At 36.2% G+C, this 22418-nt stretch overlaps 1 protein-coding gene across 4 annotated transcripts in view; it reads right to left on the bottom strand.

Moving 5' to 3' along the window:
• The window catches only part of IQCK (IQ motif containing K), a 59077-nt gene that overhangs the window by 22051 nt on the left and 14608 nt on the right, over positions 1-22418 (bottom strand). For all 4 annotated transcript variants that reach the window (XM_038186781.2, XM_072024144.1, XM_072024145.1 and 1 more), the window contains 4 exons: positions 20395-20447; positions 20195-20272; positions 9668-9752; positions 4113-4224 (listed from right to left, as the gene is read on the bottom strand). In XM_038186781.2, coding sequence (XP_038042709.2) covers positions 4113-4224; positions 9668-9752; positions 20195-20272; positions 20395-20447 — 328 coding nt within the window. The remainder of the gene's footprint in view (positions 1-4112; positions 4225-9667; positions 9753-20194; positions 20273-20394; positions 20448-22418) is intronic.

Raw genomic sequence — 22418 nt, 5'->3', positions numbered from 1 at the left:
TGTTATGTACTCTTTTACTCCTCAGAATGAATTATTTTCAGCTATAAAATATCCCTTGAGCAATTGCATGGGTTGGTAAATGAAACCTGACATTTGTGGATTACAATTGCAATATAATATGAATAAATGTTTGGAAAATCTATGCAGCTCTCATAACAAATTTGCTATTACAAAAAAAAAAAATCATGACACTTCCCGTTTTCAGTATTTGTACTAAAACAAATACTGCACTGAATAAAATTCTTAATGTTCTGAACATTTCACAGTGAAGTGAAGCATTGACCAAAAAGTCCTGCATATAGCAAAGTGCAGACACAGAAAAGTGTGCCAGCTCATAACACTTTGCATTATATAATGCTGAAATAGCGAGACAACCAAGGACGCCATGATAAATAAAGGAAGGTTTTGAACATGATGTCTTTTGAAAAATAACTCTTCTATGACAGCTTTAACTTTTCCTTTTCACAGATTTCATTGTGCGCAAATATTCCTAGCTGATACTTAACTGACTTTATTATTTAAAAAATTCTACGGTGAGGCTACTGTAGACCATATTCAAACATAAGCCTTCACAGCTGAAATACAACAGGCAGGAACAGCTTTGATTGTGGTCCTTGCTGTTGGCACAGATGTGCAGAACCATAAGGGTGTTGTCATTCATTACTGTCTTTGTTAGTTCTGGGCTGCCTCTCAGAGTATCTAAATACCCCCTCAGAGGAATCTACTCCTATTTGTACTGGCACCAGCACTGTTATCAATGCAGGCCAGTCCTTATGCTAACAACAGTGAATACTGGGAAGGAGCACTGGAAGAATGTCATGCATTTTGGAGTGTATGCAGAACACCAACCAGTTCTGCCATCAGTGTTGGACAAGTAGGTTTCTCCATCTCACTGTCTAGTGAACTTAAGTTTTAATACATACACTATAAATCTTCACAATGAAAGCAGATTTCACTGGACATATTCCATTAAATAGCACCATACAGCTGAAGCTAGCCTGCAGGAGTCTCCATCCAGCTCACATTTTCCCTGGAGATCACAAAGAATGGCTGTTTGGGCAGGAAAACACTTCCAACAGGAAGCTGCTTTCCTCGCACTTGCAAACATGCAAACCACAGAACTATCCAGTGGCTGCTGCTGCTGTCACCATCTGTCAGTACAGGAAGAGCACAACTGGAGTCAGACCTCCCTCTGTGTAAGAGCTTTGTCTAACGTAGGTGAGCCAGGAGCAGTTGCTGAGGTTGTCCAGGCCCTGGGCATGGTGGACGCAGTATTACGTCCACCTTGCGTGACTCTTGCAGCTGCCAACATTAAATCACCTGGCGGTACCAGCCTGTGCATGTGACTGGCAGGTAAGCATTGCAGATGACAAGAGGAGGAGGCACAAAGAGGTAGCTTCTTAACATCTTACCTTGTACGACAGGATGACAGTTGCCACTGATTCATTTCGTATTAGATTTCGTATTAAATTTATTATTATGCAATTATGTAGATTACTTCAGAAATCCAGAGCAACAAGTTAAAACAGACACTTCCAGTACTGCCTGGAGTTTGAAAGTAGGTTTAAATACTCTTCCACTTCACACAATAGAGGAGAAATTGTGGTACAACAGCACCATGTATTAAGACATCTATTTGAAAGATTTATACTATAACTACTGCACCTTGTGTCCCTTAGAAACATCCAGTAGGAATACCTACTCACCCAGTTGTGATTGCAGAAATAGTTGGTATTTTACAGACCTCAGAATGCTTAACAGCAAACTCAACACTGAGTAACCACAACACTGCCCTGACTGGATCTCTTCATAACTAGTGCTATCCAACAGCTATACAAATATAACTAGGAAACAATTGGAAAGAAGTTTAAGGAATCAAAGGCTTGTCAACAAGGAAGCTTGAAAATATAGAGACCTTACCCATTTACAATTTTGTGTTTGCTGGTATTATGAAAATGTAGCCCATCTGGAAGTGCCAGGATTTCACACACAAAAAAATCTAGCATTAGTTTAAAATGTTGTTATTAGCCCCAAGCGCCTATTACATTTATTTGATGTGAAGGAAAAAAAGACATCAAAATATGGAAAGCTGAAAACACGGCGCTACTTTGTAATTCCTGTTGTTACAACGATTGTTATTAGTGACATATTTTCCCCTTCACCTTTAGGCAAACTTTTCTACATAAGATTACAAGCACAAAGGGAAATGTTTGGAACTTTCATGTCATCCTTTTAAGCCTGATCTACTTGTGACTGGATAGATAGACTGGATGCACAATAAAAAGTGAAAGAATAATTGCAGTGCATTAGGTTAATGACCTGGCTGCTGTTAATTCCTTTGGCATTTACTGAGCATGGACTATTTTATAATTAAACTGCTTGGTAGAAAAGTTTCATTGTATCATTTATTAAAAAGCAGGACGATTTTGAAATTAGCAGTAGCCACAAAAGGTTTGACGACTAAAGTTACTGAAGAACTGCAAGACTAATTATATACAACAAGCCCTAATTGCTCCAGCAGTGATATTAATAAGTACTCTTTGTGTACGGACATCCTTACTGTAGTTTCTAAAACAAAGCATACAGTGAGAATGTCAAGCACTCAATTCCAGAATACCCTATTTTGTATCTGTGCATGAATACAATAACTTCACATAATTTAGAAGAAGAATTAGCTTGCATACAAAATAGTGAAAGAAACAACATTTGAATGAAGCCGCAGTTGGAAAAATTCCATGTCTCAGCTTGGACTTTAAATGTCTAGAAATTGGGCATGTTGCTCAAGAAGTCTAACCAAGAAAGCAGTGACAAGGCCTGGAGACGCAGTGAAGAGAAACAGCTCCAAACGCTAACCTACAAATATGCAGTGCTTCAGTAAAAATGCCTAGGTCATTTGACAACACTGAGACCAAAGGCAACGCGTTACGATGAAGCTGCCCAATTCCAGATTGCACATCAGCAATTTTCTGCTTCTTGAAATCCAGAGTTGATTTTTCTGGATAATTGGTATCTAACTGACCAGCTCTCAGTATTTTTAAAAACTTTCACAGAAAACTGATTCTAAACTCCCTTACCCTACAAGAATTCAAACGTAAATCTCTCTTTTCCCAGTGAAGCCCCACAAATTCAGAATTAGGCCATTGACCCTTTTGTGGTCTGACCTGAGGAGGTCTAATACTTGCCACTGACTGTTAGCTCCTACCAATCATCTGGAGGCTGGCATTTCTTCAGCTGTGAACAGTAACCAGCTATGAGAATACCACCTCAAATTCTGCTCCATTTAACCAAGCTGTGGGCTTCTGAAAGGGATTATCCCTCTCTCCCCCAGCTCACTTCCTCTGTTGTGGTACATACAGGGGTCACATGAAAACGATGTCGTAGGAAACTAACACTAAAACCTCTCACTGATCCAAAGCCATGGTGCACTTACACAACGGCTGAAATTGATGCAATAGATAGGGGGTGGGACAGCCCTTCTGGCAGGTCAGAATGAAGGACCAAACAATGGTGACTGGTAAAACAGAATTTTCCCTCTCAAGAGTTCATGAGCCATATAGCTGAACGACCTCTTCTACTGACTTGTAATTCACATCCCTACGTGTAGTATCACATATGAGTCCAGCCACAGAGGTTCTTAAAGCAACCTGGCCTCATATCCCTCAGCAAATACTGTAAGAACAGTACAGGCCAACTTCTGTTATAAACAACTAGAGGAAAATGCCAGTAGAACATTTACCAGATAGAAACACTGCAGTTCAGAAAAACTACAACACAACCTGTCTGATAAAAAACAGTACTCGAATGTTGCATACCTGGTAGAATTTTAATCCTGCCTAGCAAATACTGTGCCACCACATCACCATAGTCCCGTGAAGTTACTGAGCTTTGGCCCAGTATCATACTTTCCATTGGCACTTTCCGCTAGACAAGCAACTAACTTACATAGTAACTGTAAAGACATACCAGGCGTTTCCGCCAGACATTGCCTTCTTTTGTCACTCATGATCAGTGTTCCACTGTGTGTCTTATTTCTTAATACAACTTGAAGTATAACAATTAAACATTTAATGTAAAAAAAAAAAAAAATCATTACAGTAATTTAATCCACTTACCTTTGTCTTCCTGCTCAGTCCAGAATTCTTCCACTCTTTCCGAAATGTGTTCTTCCTCTCTGAACTGCTTTTGCCACTGACGTAGCTCTTGTACTTCCTTATCACAGCGGACCTGGAAAAGGAAAACAGAATATGCAACTAAAATTATGTACATTTGTGTTACCCAGGATGACAAGAGGTATGACGAGGTATTTTTTCTGTGGCTAGGCAAATATGTGACATACGTCCTTTTTGCAGTGCTTGATATAAAAGTGTGATCCCAGAGGTTTACAGTTTTCAGCTTAAACAGAAATAAAAGCCACATAATTGACAAAGTCCTTTGAAAACATAAATATGCCAATTAGGGGATCATTTTGATTACCAAGGACTCCTGAGAATGTGATTGCAGTGAGACACTCATTCTTTGAGTTAATTAAAATTTAAAGCATTATAGTGAAGGGTATTAGTGCCTTTAGAAAACCACAACACTATAAAACCAGCCCATTGACCAACATAATAGAACAGAAGAGGCACATGAAGGGTCATACAGCAGGAAATTTATTCCAGCAAATTGATTCACACCTGCTACCAGCTGCAAATAGGCTTACTGACAATCTCAGCCACAGAATTTTCACAAACAGGAGAGCCATTAATCTGTTATTTAAAGTAATTGGAATGCATTACATGGTATCCATTCTTTGGCAATCACCCCTATGAAGAGCCTAATCCTGCTTCCATATAAAATGACAATAGTCACAAGCCTTGTCCCCATTTAAGTTGAATTCCTCTTTTATTGCTTTTGTACTGGTATGGATTCTACTAACATAAGAAAGAACTTAGCTTTTACCAGTCTACTTAAACTTGCTCTAAGCAAGACTGGATTAAATAGCAGTATGTTGCCTGTCATATACCTTGGCATTCACACAATTACTATCTCCAGCGTTGGAGCAAAAATGCAGAAGAGATACCATCCCTTGGACAACAGCAGGAAGGGGACATGCTAGTATTTGCTTAAACAATGGGAAGTGTTTATTCTCTTAGAGTCACATTCAAATTATAATAACATTATTTAAAATGGAGTTTCTGTGTGTTTTTTTTTTCTTCTAATTGTTACATAGATGAAATACCATTACGTTTTAGGACTTAACGTCCTAGTTATTCAGGCTGAAATTGAGTAACATGGTCGAAACAAGCAGCAATAAGCTTGGTTTCTCCTAGACATGTTTCTACTTTCATGAAGCTGACTACTTAAATTTTCTAGTGACTTTCTTACATTTATTTTATTCTTACATGACATGGTAATGAGTTTGCTGTGTGATTTGAACACTATTACTCTACTCCATTACATCCCACTTTTCCCATGCTTTCCTGAAATGCACACAGTGCAAAAGAGGATGCAGTTTTCCACTTGTTAAAAACATCAATCAAAACAATATAAATTATTTAGCAAAAGTATTCTTTCCACACAGAATTTCTCCTTTGTGGTGCAACCATGAAAGCAACTGACAGCAAATGTACTCCAAGAGCAGTTTTCAATCCAATTTTAAGAAGATAACTTGCCATATTTCAGATATATATTTCAGTGCATTGACAGAGCAGAAATACAATGCAAGGTTATAGGATCAATACAGACAGGGAAGACTTTTACTTAGTGACTTGACATCAGATACCTCTCAGGCCTCTTAAAATATCCCATTATACTAATACAGGTATGTATTATCTTCTAGAAAAGATATATTTAGTTCTTTCAAGGTAAATATAAAATTTCAAAAATTAATAACAAACCAACATTAATTTAATGTTACTAGCTAAAAAAAATCAAATTATTTTTTAATTAAAACCATCAAATAATGTTTCAAAAAAATACAATATATTAATATCTTAAAATACTGCAAGGTCCAATATCAAAACCAAGTAGTGAACATGAGCTCCCAGATTTTTAGAAATGTGTAAGAAAAAGGAATGCAAATCTGTCACTTTCCGTAAAACAGGTGATAGGAACTTAACAGAATCCTATCCACGCATTCCAAATATTCTTAACAAACTCTAATTTAGCATAGCTCTGATAATTTAGCAGAAAGTAGCCTCTATTTTGTAAATCAGAGTACAATTCTAGCACAATTAAAAAGCCACGACTCATCAACCAAATCTCAGGTAAGTAATCTAAGGTTCAAATCTTGTCCAAACAACTGATGACTCTCCTGCAGATCAACAAAGCATGAAGCACTAAAGGAGTCTAACAAAGAACTGAGAGAAATAATGTGTCTCTTTAAAAACCCAAGTCACCTGACTGAATCTACACTTGCTGTTAAGAATGGCAAATATTTGCGTGACCTTCTGGGCTTGAGCCTTTGCTAGTCACCACACCTTGCTGGAAAGGAAAATAAATTATGACAGCAAAAGCACGAGAACACTTCGTAAGATATAAAGATAAACCTACTTCATTTTGGATTTAATTTTTGCTCAAACAATATTTATACACAAAAGAGCACTGAATATTTTTGTAATGCTGTCCAGTCTAAGCTCCATAATATTACAAGATTTACATAGTCAAAATACACTGTGTTCAATGCTAGGCAAGAATATGTCACAACATATTCTTGTATATAAGAAAGGATAGGACCATGGAAGGATAACACTAAAGCTTTGGACAGAATCATTAGAGAAAATTCTATTAATGAAAAATTCCTTCTGCCTAGAATAGTTACGCAAATTGTAAATATTAAAAAGACCCCAGAGAATAAATGGCACTAAGCACAGATTCAGCAGTAGAAGAGTGAAGAAATACATTTTCTTGAATTGGAGAAGTGCCTGGAAAATTGATATCTACCAATCAAGGGTTTTCATCAGATATTGGAGTACTGCCTTGGCCCATGACAGATGAATGGAACATCAGTAAAAGAGGATGTGAGAAGTAAAGAGAAAAATCTGATGAAAGAGCTGTCAAAAGCCTTATTCCAGCTGTTCTTTCTTGCCTCAAAGAGACCTCTCAAGATGACATCTTCCCTTCTGATCTCCTCAGAGTACTATGCCAGACTGTTCTTGTGTCTCATATATACACATGCAACAAATGACATTATCATTACTCCTTTGGACTACAGTGGCTACCCAATATTATGTTATTTAGTCCTGGAACTTCAAGACAGTTTCTGCCAGGGATGGGAAACAGATAATTTTAATTAAAGTTTCTTTGGAGCAAGCCTTTGTATTTGTAAATCAAGCACAAGATTTCCACAATCACAATGGACGTGGCAACAGCAAATTGCCTTTTTGCTCAAAAACCCCTACACCTTTCTTTATGACAAGTTCGACACCCAGAAACCTTTCCCGTTAGGGTCACACAACAGCTACTACCACTTCTTGGTAGCTTTCTTCTGCTTAGGTCCTATATAACATTCTGCAATCTAATTAGTTTTCTCCTTTTTACCAGAAAATGGTTATAAAAGTAATTGGATTGCTGTTTGTGTTTCAGAGTGCAGCCTAATGCTTCTGTAGCTAACACTGCTTTTTATTATGGGATTTAATTCTTGATTAAACTTGAAATAAGTACTCATAAATGTCTTTGTATGAAAGATTCTAGCAAAGGCTTTGTGGATGACAGCCATTAATTATTATTACCACAACAAGTATTTTTCTGAAACCTGCTTCAGATAAGGAGGTATGTACACTTTTAATTAACTTTTTATTATCAGAAAGTGCTCGATATCCTATACCTATGTTTTTTTTTTTTTCTTCACATAAAAAAATCCTTACTGCCTGACACCTTGTTTTTGCTGAATCTCCTGTGGTTTTGATACTGGCACATGCAGACAGCTACATGTGGCAGAAACAAGTGAAATATCCATGCAAAGATGCAATGCTCTGTCAGTTGTATGACTAAATAAAGTCTACTGCCTAGATCAATACGGCTAACAAAGTATCTCAAAAATGGAGATTCCATACAAGATGTGTCAGTGAAAAATTATCAGCTGTGGTTTCTCACACTTTATATGACATCATTTAAGAATAAAATAAAATAAAATAAATTACAAGGTTCATGTCTGAGATACTTCTTTTAAAAGCATATCATCTGAAATATTTTCTATTTTTTCAGAATCTACTTTATCATTACTGTGATGAATTCTCATTTAAATCAAAAATAACATGTCACCCTGTGTAATAACTTGTTACTAATGATTTTGACTTTATATTCTGATTTTAATGTTAATTTTTAAAAGCCCAAGTTCTTTGAGCTATAAGAAGCTAAAACATGTAACAGCTAATTTCATAGTCTGAGTTATTTTCTCTGGCTTCTGCTTTTTAAAGCTATAGTTACCCTCTCATTTCTAGGAACTGGTTTAAAATTTTCACCATAGTATTTATCATTCTAAATTTAACACAGTGAGAAGGGACAGTGCCTTTTGGAACCTTTGGTTGAAGCACGAGGTATCTGAGCAACCTTGCACTGCTCAGCTCTAATGGAACTGTTACTGGATGTTTGCCTTTGCAATAATCCACTGTGAGGATGCCTGCAGTGATATTGTCAATGCTAATTAATGTTAGTGTCATCATCTCTGTTCAGAAAAAAACAAAAAATCAAGGAAAATGAAAAACAGCAAGTGTCATAAAAATCTATCAGTCAAGAAGATCAGGATTATTTCGTCATCTTTGTCTGCCTGGCACATTAGAGTAGCAACTCTTATGTACTCATGCTTGTTAAAATAGTAAAGAACTTAACAGAGAATGTTTTGTTCTGATCGTGATTTAAAGAACACCTGATGTAGAGACAGAGATACCTTACTGTCCAACACAATGAAACTAATGCTATAGCTGAAGGCTTTTTACAACCTTAAATTTTGAAAAAGGCAGTCAAAGACGCTTCTTTTGTCACATGGATTTTAAGTCCATTTTTTCGCAAAGCATGAAGGTGTTAGAGCCTTTCAAAGAAAGACTTCCAGAACCTTTTCAGCATTTTCAAAATCATTTAGATCCTACCCTAGGCTTAGCACTGCCGTCGCACTCCAAAATAGTAGTATGAGCCAATCTTCTTCATAATTAATTTATGTTCATCTCTTTTCCCCCTTAAATTGGAGACTGCATTAGTGCTATATTACTAGTATGGCTTGCCATACCTGCTTACCATTTTGTTTTTCCTTTCCTTGAATAACAGCCTTCATTCCTTTCCTGTATCTCCTGTCTTGTTCTTTGTCTCATTTTTATCTTTATTTCTATATGCTTCTATTTCTGTACAGACCTCACCAGTCCTCTTTGTGTACCTCTACACTCACTTAAATATCCCTGAACGAAGCCAAGTAACACTTTAGCAACTAGCCAAAGATCAACTCATAAAAAAAATAATATTCCAACCTTCAGTGGATTTTATGAGGAAAACGGGGCGATTACATCAGCATAAATGCCTGTGAAGAAATTGTAGTCACCAGGCATAAGGCATAGCAACATCCAAAGCCAATGAACCATGAGGGTCTCAACAGCTATTTATAGTATCCCCTACTTAAAATTTATGTAAGGATTTTCCCTACGGCCTTCACAGTCCTACAAATTCAACATCAAGCAAAGTAATTATAGATTACTCTTACCCGATAACCTCTCCAGAACGACTGAATTATTATGCATGCTTCTTCTTCTGATAGGTGGAGAGACAGAGGCATTGGTCGTCTAGGACTAAAAAAGTAAAAAATACATTTAAAAAAAATAAGATTTTGTAAAAGACAGCCCTTACAAGTAAATGACTTTCTTCTTTAGCAATATATTTTACAAAAAAAGAGAAAGGTTGTTCAGGTGCTTGAAAGTTAAAATATCTTATTGCTTTGAGATACTGAGATAAAAGGTGCAAAGAATACCTCCTTTAAAAATATATCTTTTGTACACTACAATCACTTCTTCCTTAAAACAGTAATATACAAATAGCATATCAAATGCAGTAATCTTTCTTGCTCTTCTACATGGATTTTAAATTCCTACCACTATGGTAGAGTTTGGGGTGGTGGTGGGAAGGGAGTGAGAGACAGAGACATGCCATTTGTAAAACAGAGAAGGTTCTAATGTGCATGCAACAATGAACAAATTTATCACATAAATGTATATAACTTAATTATTAAAGTCGTACAACGTAAATATTTTTTAGTCCATTCAGCTACCCTATAATTTCAGTTAAAAGTGAAATGTACTGAAAAATGAAAAAAAAAGATAATTGTGTAGGCATAAACATGCTTCCATGCTCAGAAACATCTAAAGGATCTCTTAAAAGGCTGAAATTTTACTTTTGATAATGTATACACATCACTTGGTGATAAAAGAAAGGAACAGATATGTAAAGTTAACAATTTTCAGCCACAATATACAGTAATTGAGAGCATTTCTGGTGATTCTGTTGCAGCTATTTTTAATGAGAAACTATAATTACATTTCAGCCATCGCTAACAAAAATTCAAATCACAGTATCAAGCCGTGCTTTGCAAAAAAACATTTTCTATGGATGTTAATTTATTTCTCACATACATTGATCAAAACACATCTATCTGGAAGAGGAAATTACATTAATTTATATGGATTTCTTTTATAATGAATATAATATATAGTCTTTAAAGCCAATAGAGAAATATAGAGCAGTAATGTTACTATTTATGAAAACACCATTTATAAGCCGTAGGCTTGGCACAATGTTAGAATGGTGCCACTCTCCCTGCATGGGACACGGACTGATCACAGCTTTGACTTGGAAGACCACAACATGAGTTTGGACTCAGCAATCACTTGGATTTAACTACCAAATATGTTTTTATCAGTATTGGTCTTAAAATATGCCTACTTGAACAAAACTAGTGACATATGCAAACTCTGAAGGAATATTATTTATAATATTTATATAATAAAGACGCATATCCTACAAAGACCACAGATAAACAAGCTATTCATCCAGTTCTGCAGTTACTGGCTAAAGCATTACTTCTTCTGTTTCTTTAGGAAATATAAGTATATTCCAGCTAAGGCTAGGAGGCTTGACAGCTTACATTTTCCTTTCACTTAATTTAATTTCTATTAGTCTCTGCCCTAGTAAGCTTCCAATGCTCTCCAAGGCCTTTCTCTTAGGGCTTGTCTTCACTGAAGGAACACTTCAGCTTTGAGCACAATCTTAACTGTTATCTAGCGCTCTACTGACTACACCGTTTGAGTCAGTACACTCAGCTAAATTGGTCTCATCGTCATGTCAGCTGGGTTTTGGCCTACATTTATTTCAATGTGAAAGAAAAACTCAGTCTGTTTGGAAGAGTGGAAATAAGGCAAAAATAAAAAGAGGTCCTTCCATTAAGCTAAACAGTTTTAGTTCTGTGAACATTAATTAGCATTTCTACCGCTCAAGGGAATTTATAAGTGCTAGATAAGCAAGGCTTCCTGAGCTAACTCCTTCTATAATCAGACTTAAAAATATGAAGTTGGACTGTGCTGGTTTGGCTGATAGGCTTTCATTCACTGTTCTATTTTTGATCTTTTTGAAAACCATATCTTAGAGTGTAAAAATCACAGGAAGACCTACATATTTTACAGCAGTTATTTCAAAGACACTGAACTTTCCTAAGAAGGAATACATCTGCAAGGCCAACTCTAGCATTGCATTGCTTTCATTTATAAATTATAAAAGTATGTAGTTCAGACTCCCACACTAAATTTGAGAAACCAATATAAAATCAAGCATAAAAAATGGGACTTAATTTTCAGTATGACATGCACTGGCAAATATCAATCATTTCAGCAGGGTGGCTTTAGAGAACAGAAGTCATGTCAGGTCCATTTTTATCTAAGAGAATATATGCAATTGGCTTCAGGTCAAATAAAAATAGAATCTGAGCAGAGGTAATCACCCATCAGCAGTGAACAAGGAAAAGAGGGAATATGTCACTTGTGGCAGAAGACAGCTGTATGACTCCAAGAAGATTAAAACTGACAGTAAAATGCAGAGTAGCTATATTCTGCTTATTCGGTCTTTGATTATGCACACTCTTAAATGTCCACACACTAAACATTTTAATATCTATTTTGATATCTATCATATATTGAATAAAGTAAGTTGCACCTGTAAAAAAGTATCAATAACATGTTTTTTCTGAAGTATATATTTTGCCAAACTTAAATAAAGCAGGCACTGACCAGAGGACAGTTAAATGCCAATAAACGTTTCTTGCTTTCTGAGCAATCAAGATTTTACAGATCCTGATTATGTGCAATACTTACTAATTACAGTACATTATGCAGGTGGAATTTAGCACCCAGAAGAAATAAAAAAGGCTTGCATTAAATAGATGTATGAGGTACTGAAAGACGTTCTTACTGAAGGCACGAAGTATCCATAAAAATTCTCTTATCTTGGGCAGACTACAGTCGAAAAAAAAAAAAACAACATGAAGATGGACTAACCATACTAGTTCCTTTCCTGTTAAAACATGGTAACAAGAAACAAGTATACCGGCTCTGTGCCATAACTGACAGACAATTGCTGTTAGAGCAACACTAGAGTTATAAAGTCCCTTGGTTTGCTCAGCCCAGAGCAGGCCAAGGGTAGGCCTCATGGTGGCCTGCAGCTCCCTCACAAGGGGAGTGGAGGGGCAGGCGCTGAGCTCTGCTCTCTGGGGACAGTGACAGGCCCCAAGGGAATGGCATGGAGCTGGGACAGGGGAGGGTCAGGCTGGGGGTTAGGGAAAAGTTCTGCACCCAGTGAGTGATCAGGCCCTAGGACAGCTGCCCAGGGCAGTGGTCATGGCACCAAGCCTGATAGAGGTCAAGGAGCATTTGGACAACGCACTCAGACATAGGGTCTGATTTTGAGGTGGCCCTGTGTGGAGACAGGAGTTGGACTTGTGGGTCCCTTCCAACTCATGAAATTCTATGATTCTATGTGTGTCTCATCTTCTCCTGGAGAGAATCTGGGTTTCTCAATGAACTTTCAAGGAGGGGGAAGAACCCAGCAAAACAGACAAGGAACCTGCTCCTTTTTGTCAGCAAACAGGAGCAGGCTCACAGTCACACTGATGGACTCTGTATACAGTCAGTATGGTTGTGCAGCTAAGTCCAAAAACCTCAGTTGTCACTAATCTCCCATCTGTCCTACAGATAGGTCTAACTCCTTCCTTGAAAAGGAAATAAAAATAATAATAATAATAATCAAGGAAAAATTCACCATGTGTAATTCAGGATTTTGTAATTGCTCCTTTTTTTTTTTTTTTTTTCTTTTTCCCCAATCCATTTCCTAACAGTAACAGAAAACCTCCAAATCAAACCACCAGTCTTGCAGCAAGGTGCCTGCAGGACCACTGTGCTAGCTACAGAGTGCCAGTACCTGTGACAGGACAGAGTGTAGGTGACAGTGAAGTACCCAGGTGCAGTCAATAAATGATGAGGGTTTTCTCTCTTTTCAGAAAGCTAGTCTCTTGAAATAATGAAGTAACCCTTCGCAACAAGCATCAGGCCCTCTGAGGCCTGGAAGTTTCAAGATGACAGCCCAAACCACTCCACCTTTAATTTGACTGTGATGGTTATTGTTCTTGAATATTTATATCATGTATGAACACATGCAATGACAGAGTCACTACAGAATTCATAATCTAAAAAGACAAAAGAACAGACCAAAGAATAGGGAGAAATACAAGACAGGCAAATAGATGAACATGGTGATCTGCTTAACTTTTAAAAAAGGATTCTGATAAAGTATTAGGTTTGGAAAGTACTTTTGATTGTTGGCCTAAACAATCAAAAGATTTTCTCTATAAATTTGTCAAAGTAGATTTCTTTTGAATTTCCAGTATTTCTTATTCCCACTCAGAGAATCTAGAAATATTATAGCCAAAAAAAAAATCTATAAATGTTTTTTTTTTTAAAAAAAGGTCTATAGAATCCCTTCTTATACATACTATTAAGTATGTGATATCTACCCAAAAAGCAGGAAGACTACTGCTGACAGAAAGTGAGACTGAAATACTGATTTATCTGACCTGGTATTTAAAAGCAATTAGATATATTAACCACATATTACAGTATCACTGCATGAGCCTCACAAGTTTCCAGGGAAAGATTCCTACAGACACTTGATAAAAATACTCCTGGAACATTTCCACAGGCCAAACTGAGTGTGAACTGAGACCTCTCTTAACATTATTAGTATTAACGCAACCATATGACAGTCAGAAAGAAAACACTAACCACTGGTTTTCTTTTGCAGTAATCTAAACACACTATAATTAGAGAAAACATTTGAAGAAAAAAAATCCTCATTAAGAAAACATTTTTGTGCATTATATGAAGGGCATATTTCTGAAGGACTGTGAATGTGGGCATAACCCAATTTAACTTTCTGAAGAAAGGAAGTGCAAATGAGCAGACGTTTTGAAGTGTGACTCCTGCTAACTGTCTGAACTCTTCTCTATTACCTTCTCCAAGTAACAGTTCCTTGATGCTGTCAATAGCTAAATGAAGAATAAAAAAATAAAAACACACAATATTTTGACCCCTTTTGCCTGCTTCTGTTCTCTGAATCTTCCACGGCTTTGCTGGCTCATGCTTTTTACTTTGAAAACCCTCAAACATAAAGGCAATAGATTGTGAAGAAACAAACATTTCACTTTTAAATCATCTGTTTAATTGCTATCACCAAAAAAAAAAAATGCAAACTTCAGCCTTGATTAATCTTATGTTTTTTGATAACATAAAAGGATGAATAAATCTAATGTAAAATACATTAGTGTCAGCTAGATATATTCAACCCCTTCCACACCTCTATATTCACAGTGCTGGAAAACCCAAGAGTTTAGTCCTGCTTTCCTTTCACCACAAAGCATTTAGGAAAAATATCTACTCCATACAGTTTCATTCAGGTTATTACCTACTTATACATAAAGACTTTAGAATGGGGACAATTTTGTGCATCCATTATCATTCGTAACTGTAGTAGCAAAAAAAAAAAAAATCTAGATAAGTTATTGGCATTTAGAAATAAACTGTTACTGTCCCCAAAATATTGCAGTATAATAAAACTATAAAAATACATTCAGAAATATTATCAAAGTGGTCATAATGATAATATGTATGCATCTGTTAACACAAACTATTGATATAGTTATCTACCTATTTATAATGAAGGAAAGATGTAGTAAAAAGAAAATATGGTATGGAACTAACATGAGACATTTGCTAAGTAAGGACGCAGAGTCATATAACAGAGAATGAGGTAGAACAGGTGAATGGTAACAAGAATACAAGAGAACAACAAAAGAAGAAGAAGAAGAAGAAGAAGAAGAAGAGAAAGCACAGCAAGAAGCCAAAATAATAACACAAGAAGTATCTTTTGTCTCAGTTTCTGTCTGAAAACTATAGTGGCTTTCTTCCCCCTTCATATGCTCTCTACATGTGCAGAACTTATCCATTTTAATGATAAAACTCAGCTCTCCCTTTGTTGCCTCAGTTCTCTCCTTTGTGGGAACAATATTTATGCATTCTTTAAGAGTGCAGCACTGGACTGAAGGAAACCAAACATAGACCCATTCCAAAGTCCACTGATGTCAGTGGAGAATTTTTCATTTATGTTTGTATACTTTAAATCAGACCTCATATCCTATGAACATTAACAATGAACAGCAGTATCAATAGTCTCTAATTAGTGCTCTAACAGCAACATTAGGAAGACATCACAAACCACTAACACAGTTTCAATTTTCTCATTGCCATTTTGACAATCTTTACATAAATTAAGGCAAGTTATGGTGCTGCATCAGGATTTGTAGCCATAAAACCTCAGCTTCATAAAACACCATTATGCAATATAAATATTTTATATATAAACTTTGTGACATAAGTTCTGACAATGCAATTTTCCAAAACACTGTTTTTAAATCAAAAATTTTCTCCTTCATTAATTTGACATTCCAGTAACATGGAAGAATTCAATTCTTTGCTTAGATCCACAAAGAATAAAATCCATACAGACATATTTGTTGGATTTTTCTATTATAATAAGTAAAGATGCTGCTCATTACACTAAAAAGGTAAAGATCAAATTATTAAGAGAAAAATAAAGAGAAAGCATCATGAAAATTAAATCTATACTAAAAAAGGCTAGTTTAGACATAGACCAGTGAAATACAAGTGTGCAGAAAGCAAAGCCTGTAGAAAATGGGCATGTTATGGAAAGAAAGAAATCAGTCACCCATGCAAAATTACCCCTATTGGCCATCTGAGAACTGACAATGAAGTCAACTGTAAAGGCAGCTGAGACCAGCACGCTTTGTCTAATTAGAATACTGGGAATGGATGAAGGGAAAAAAAAATCAATGCGTATAAATTCATATGCAGATATTTGGCAAAAAGCCACTACTTCATATTTAGTAATCATTTATAAATAAATAAATAAATATAATCTGGCCACTTTATTAAAGCAATGATAAATTTATTTGCTCTATACCTGCACATTTGTTTCAGTATACACAGATATTAAACCAGGAAATGTGACCTTCGGAACTGAGTATCAAGTAAATATCTTTATACAGAAAATGAGGAAATGCAGATAAATCAGCTCTTGCAAACAAATGTTTATTTATAAAAGGCTTCTTCAGTTCCTATAATCCCTGTAATATAAGCAAAGACTAATCTGCAACAGCCAGAAAGATACACACAGTTATTACTAACCCAGATCCATACACCATTTTCCTTCACTGAACGTAAGTTAGAAGATGAACTTGAATGATACTGTCATATTATTAAATCCATGTGACAGCAGACATTTATAATGCCAGTATTTTTCAAAGCAGTGGAACATTTTTATTTAAAATTGTTTTCTACCTATTTCTTCCATTAAATAGACTCAAGAGGGTTGGCTAATGATGCTCCTGTGATGCTCAAAATCTCAGCCTATCTATGGTAGAAAAGCAAAGATGAAGTAGGATCAGGGCATAAACACAGGTCAAGCTCTTTCCTTCTCCCTGGTTCAGTATATACAGTCTGGTTACTTGTGATTGAGCTTCACTGCTATTCAACCAGAAACACCACTGGCAAATACCGACAAAAGGCAACTGTGTTCCTCATTAGCATGTTTAAAGAAGGAGTGCAAAAACATCCAAGACTTTAATTAGATGTATTTATTTGACTATATCATTGGTCTTGAATGTAGGATAGGGACATCAGTATGTATGCCAGTAAGTTTCGAAAAACTTTTGTTAGTTGCCTGTTAAAACTACAGCTTTCTGTCTTCTAAAAGGTACAGCTTTAGACAACACAAATTGTGTTGTCTTAAAGTATCTTTAAGACAATACAAATGCTTTGTGCTCTGCTGGAAGTGAAACGCAGATTACCAGTCAGCGTTGAAGCTGCTCCTTCTCATGTTTTTGAAATCTGCTTCAGTAATCAAGGATTCCCACGGGATGTAATATTTTGTCAGTGCTGTTGGTACGATACGGGGCACAATGGAAGACAAGGTAACTATACTAAGGCTTTTATCTAATGATGTCATAGCAATTATTGTAAATACTAAAGCTGGAAACAAATTTGAAGTAATTTTACAAACTTCTTCACCTACAACCAGCTTTTGAAGCTACAATGTTTGCATTCAAAATTCTGGAAGCTGATGCAGTGTTTGGCTCTCCTTTTAAAGAAAAAGTAAGGCTGCAAGATTTCATTTAGAAACACATCATATGGTGAGTGAGGCTCATAAGACTGTGGCTTTGACTATTCTTAAAAAAATTAACATCAAAGAAAAAACTGGAGGCACTGGAAGAGAGCCAAAAAAAGTCGTACTCAAGTATGGAATATATTAAAAAAGCTGGATCTCTGCAGAAGAAATACTTAACCTTCTTTTTTTTGTTTTTATTTATTTATATATTTTTAAGCATAAAGACGGTTTCACAATCATAAATCCTATTTTAATACGGTACAGAAATATGTTCCTCTTTAACAGACCTTCCATTATGCTTTTCAAATTCAGACATGTAACTAAAAAATCAACAGAAGAGTTTACTCCTTAAACCTGTAGCAACACCTTTTTCTTCTGTTTCTTTAATATACCATCTAAAAGGTTGGAATAAGGATGTTTCCCATGAAAACCTGACCAACAATTTTTAGCATATTCTGTTACATATATTCTGATCCTATTAAAACATAAAACCTGTACTACAGTTAAAAATGGAAGTGACAATAAAATGTACAGATTCAATTACATTTTAAATGTCATATCCAGGACATAATAATACATTCTCATTCCCATTTAATATTGCAATCTTTCAGTTTGCTCTAATAATGATTACTTCATAAGCAATACTTGTTGAGAAATCTGTAATTTTAATGTGTTCACAAAAAGCTGATTTTTAGTAATTTATTTTTAAAGGCCTAATTGTTTAGAGGATTTCAGATCAAATGTGTATCAATTTAAATAGGACTCTGACTCTTCAGTGTCCTTGTGGATCCGTCACTATGTTATTCAGGAGCCCAAGTCCGAACAGAAGCTATGAGTCATTCAGGCTGTGATTCCACAGTGTATTTCTCTTGTTGGCAAAGCTGACTTAAGCAGTTCCTGCTACCACCTCTATATCTTACTGGCTCATTTGTTCTCTTCACCTTGCCCCAAGCCCTTCATTTTAATCTTTCATTTGTGCCAATGCAAAGGCCTGCCTGGCTCCCAGGTGAACCAGATTGGAGAAACAATCTACAATTTAAATAGCTATACAAACCCCTCATATTTTGGCAGAGGCATTTCTAGCTCAGGGGAAGTCCCTGATCAGCATAACCAAGCATCCTCCCCAACAGGGTGATATTAGGCTGGCTAGAAGCATGCTGAAGAACAGGAGAGAGCAGAGAACAACTTAGGTCACCTTTACTTCCAAGAGGAAATGTTTGTAAAACTGATCTTTGTTACAGATCAGGTACAGATGTCCATCCTCACAATTCGATGGTATCAGAATTGCCTTACTGTCCAATGGCTCCTCAGTATGCTTAAGAAATGAGTAGGACAACCCTACTGCATTAAACAGGAATTTTGTTGGCAAGGCCAAGTAATTTAGAGAATGAAACTATTACAAGAGTCCCATCAATGGTAGGTTTGAACAACAGTGGCTGGGCAGTATGATGTGGCAGCAGGTACCTGAACATAACAGAGTTGAGATGAACTGGGTCATCACAGAAAGAAGCTCAGAAGCTTCCTACACAGCTTTAACTACATGACTACCTCTAAGATAGCCAAAGGTAACTGTGCCTCAATCACCAATTTGTCTCCAAAGACCAGTAAATGCCAATGAGCTTTACTCTGACTCAAAGCTTAAAGCTTCTCCAAAGGATTTTACTCTAAATTTCACATGACAGAAGTTCAAGAAAGCTCAATTTCCACGTAAGTAGCATAATAAAACAAACATGCCTGCAAAGATGCTCATCTCTAAGTTTTAACCAACCACCAATCTAGTCTCCAATTAAGTTTTCTAACAGAAAAATTCTTCCAAATCTAACCTTCTTTTTTTTTTTTTATTCTCTCACTGTAGCATATTACTTCTCTTTTCTCATACAACAGCTAGATTGAAATCAAACCGTAACCTCAAGGACGGTAACATTTTCTCAAAACTGATGTGTAGCTTGGTTCTACAGTAATAATGAGGAACCTAAGACTGAGACTGCCAAAAGAAATGTTCATTTCTCAAATGCAAAGTCATAAATATCAGCATAAATGCATTCTAATGCCAAGAATTATTACAGGTATTTTCAAAACTGCTACTTACAGCTAGGGAAAGAATTTCTAGACTACGTATCCTCAAATATTTCCACAGCAACACTGAAAACATTGCTTTGTTCCTTAAGAGAAAGATATTCACAATGCTACGAGGCTATTCAAATGTCCCACACTCTGCAACAATTAAAATGTTTAAGAATTCTAAACCAATTTATCTGAGAACAATGCCGGTACAAAATATCTTGCAACTAATGCATGGCAAAGTTAGAAAGCATCACATAGTTCTCTGCTGCACACAATAATGGGCATTCAGAGGGGAAAATTATAATGCATTGAAGCTCTATTACTTTTTTGTAATAACTGAAGGAAAAGAATAAAAAGATAAAAGGTTACTCTGAGTACTGCAATAACTTACTGGATCTTTAGCCAGTTGTTAACAAAAGGAATGGAAAAGAATTCTGTGAATGACTCATCTTTCCTCTTTGGGTTGTGGCTGATAATGGGAAAAAAAAAAAAAAAGAAAACAACTTTGTTTAAATTGCAGCTATTCAATTTGTAAATTAATGTATTTGAATCACTGGGCATAATTAATAGTAAAAGCCATGATCAACTTACTTGTATAACCACTCTGTTAGGAAATCACAGGCAATAAATTTCGTCCTTTTTCTCTAAAGACAGAAGATAGTTTCAAATTATTTATTATCTTTGGATTGGTCACATGATTTTACTAGTGGAAAGGAACAGAAGCTAAATTGACTGCTTTTATTAAATAAAATATACAGTACATTACTCTGTCTACTTTAATATTGCTACTGCCAAGAGCCAGTGGCTCAGCCAAAATTTTAGACCTTTTATGGAATGCTTTCAAGCCAAGTCAAAAAATGAGTGAGAAAATTTTACATATACTATCTTGATATTTGCTGCAGTATAGCTATAACAAATATCTCTGAAGGGTAATCTTTCTTAGTGGCAATCTCATTGCAAAGAAATTAACAGAACTCATATATGAAAATCTGTTGTAAATTACTTGCCATTCTGTTCAAAGCTCTGTTATCATACTTAAAATACTTCATAGATTCCAAGGCTTAGAAAGAACACCGATGAATATTGTTTCCTCTTGCATGGAACCAGCTTGAACACGTTGTGCATACTTAGACACCCCCCCAGCGTATTGTATGGCTGCTCAGACAAAATCATCCGCTGGGTAGTCCAGAAAAGAAGGCACAAACCAAGCACATGCAACAACAATCACAGACACTGTACACATTGCAATCAGGCAAAAAAAAATCAAAGTCTGGAGTCTTGGAGCAAAATGATTGTGCCCTTTGTTCCCACTTCGGAGATATCTTCACCACTAAGGGGAATTTGGCAAAATGCTTTGCAGTTAGGTATCCTTAGCGAGTCACACAGCCAGGCCCTATTTAACTGGACTGCACTACATGCTATAAAATACTTTTTGAGTTCAAAATTCAAAGCATGAATTTTGATCAATACAGAATTGATTACAGCCTTTCTTTTCTTAGAGATTTCCTCTCTGCGTTACATCCTTGCAGATTAAGTGTACAAATGACTACAGGTGCTTATTCAGCATTTCAGAAACCAGAGTAGCCATGATACAGAAAACACAACCTAGACTGCTGGTCAGAATAACAGAATTTATCTAGTTTCTTCCAGGCCACTCTTACACAAGATGTGTTATGGACATACACAACCTGTCAGTGATTTCCAGAAGATACTTAGCCCCTGTTGAAGAGAGGCATTGAGTGCTTTATCAAAATAAAGCCGTTTAGCAAAGAGAAAGGCTATCCATACCCAGAAGGTAACAATTACCCCCCCAGATGGGGGACTCAACTGCAATTATTACTTTTTAGGAAAACAATTCAACCTGGTCAAATGCATTTGTGAAACTGCTAGATATCATGAAAGAGGTTGAAGCTTTGAATAAATATAAGAAATGATGGAAATACTGCCACTTGCTAAGAAAAGTAGAATAACTACGTAATCAGAGATTTAATGCGTGAAGGATGACTTGATTCTACCTTCATCATACGTGTCACTCTCTGTGCTGCATGAGTATGAAGTAAAAAAATCTGGGAGATGTAAATAGAGGAGAAAAGAAGTGCTCTATATAGCTTCATGGTTTGGGATACTAGCACATGGCATAAATTGACGGTCACTGTTAAATTCCAGCCACAAGTGAGTGGATGCGAAACGTTACATGAGGTGCTGACTGCATGCTGAAGGACATGGGGTAGTCACGTAACTAGGAGATGACAATAGTGAGGAATACAGTTAGACTGTTTGGCAGCCCTAGATAATTCCCCAGAACACATCTACTTTCCAAGGTGAATCTTATCATAGGTAGACATACACTTGGGCATCCACAGAAAAGAAATAAAACTGCTTTGAACATGACAACACAGCTATCAGTCCTGAACCCCATGTGTCTTTATGATCTCTTTCATGACAAAAAAAAACCTTCAGGGTTCATACAGAACTCCATTACAGTGCTTGGCTGTGTAGAAACACACATCTCCCTAATGAATTTTCACACTTGTCAGGATAATACCAGGCACTGTTCCTAGAAGCCAAGCACCTAAGCTTTAAGAGACCAACACCTTCACTGGAAAGATTTCTAC

This window comes from Anas platyrhynchos, chromosome 15 (genome assembly GCF_047663525.1).
Source record: "Anas platyrhynchos isolate ZD024472 breed Pekin duck chromosome 15, IASCAAS_PekinDuck_T2T, whole genome shotgun sequence".
In the NCBI taxonomy this organism is placed as follows: domain Eukaryota; kingdom Metazoa; phylum Chordata; class Aves; order Anseriformes; family Anatidae; genus Anas; species Anas platyrhynchos.
The sequence above is the reverse complement of the archived record's forward strand: the minus strand, read 5'-3'. Positions and strand labels throughout refer to the sequence as shown.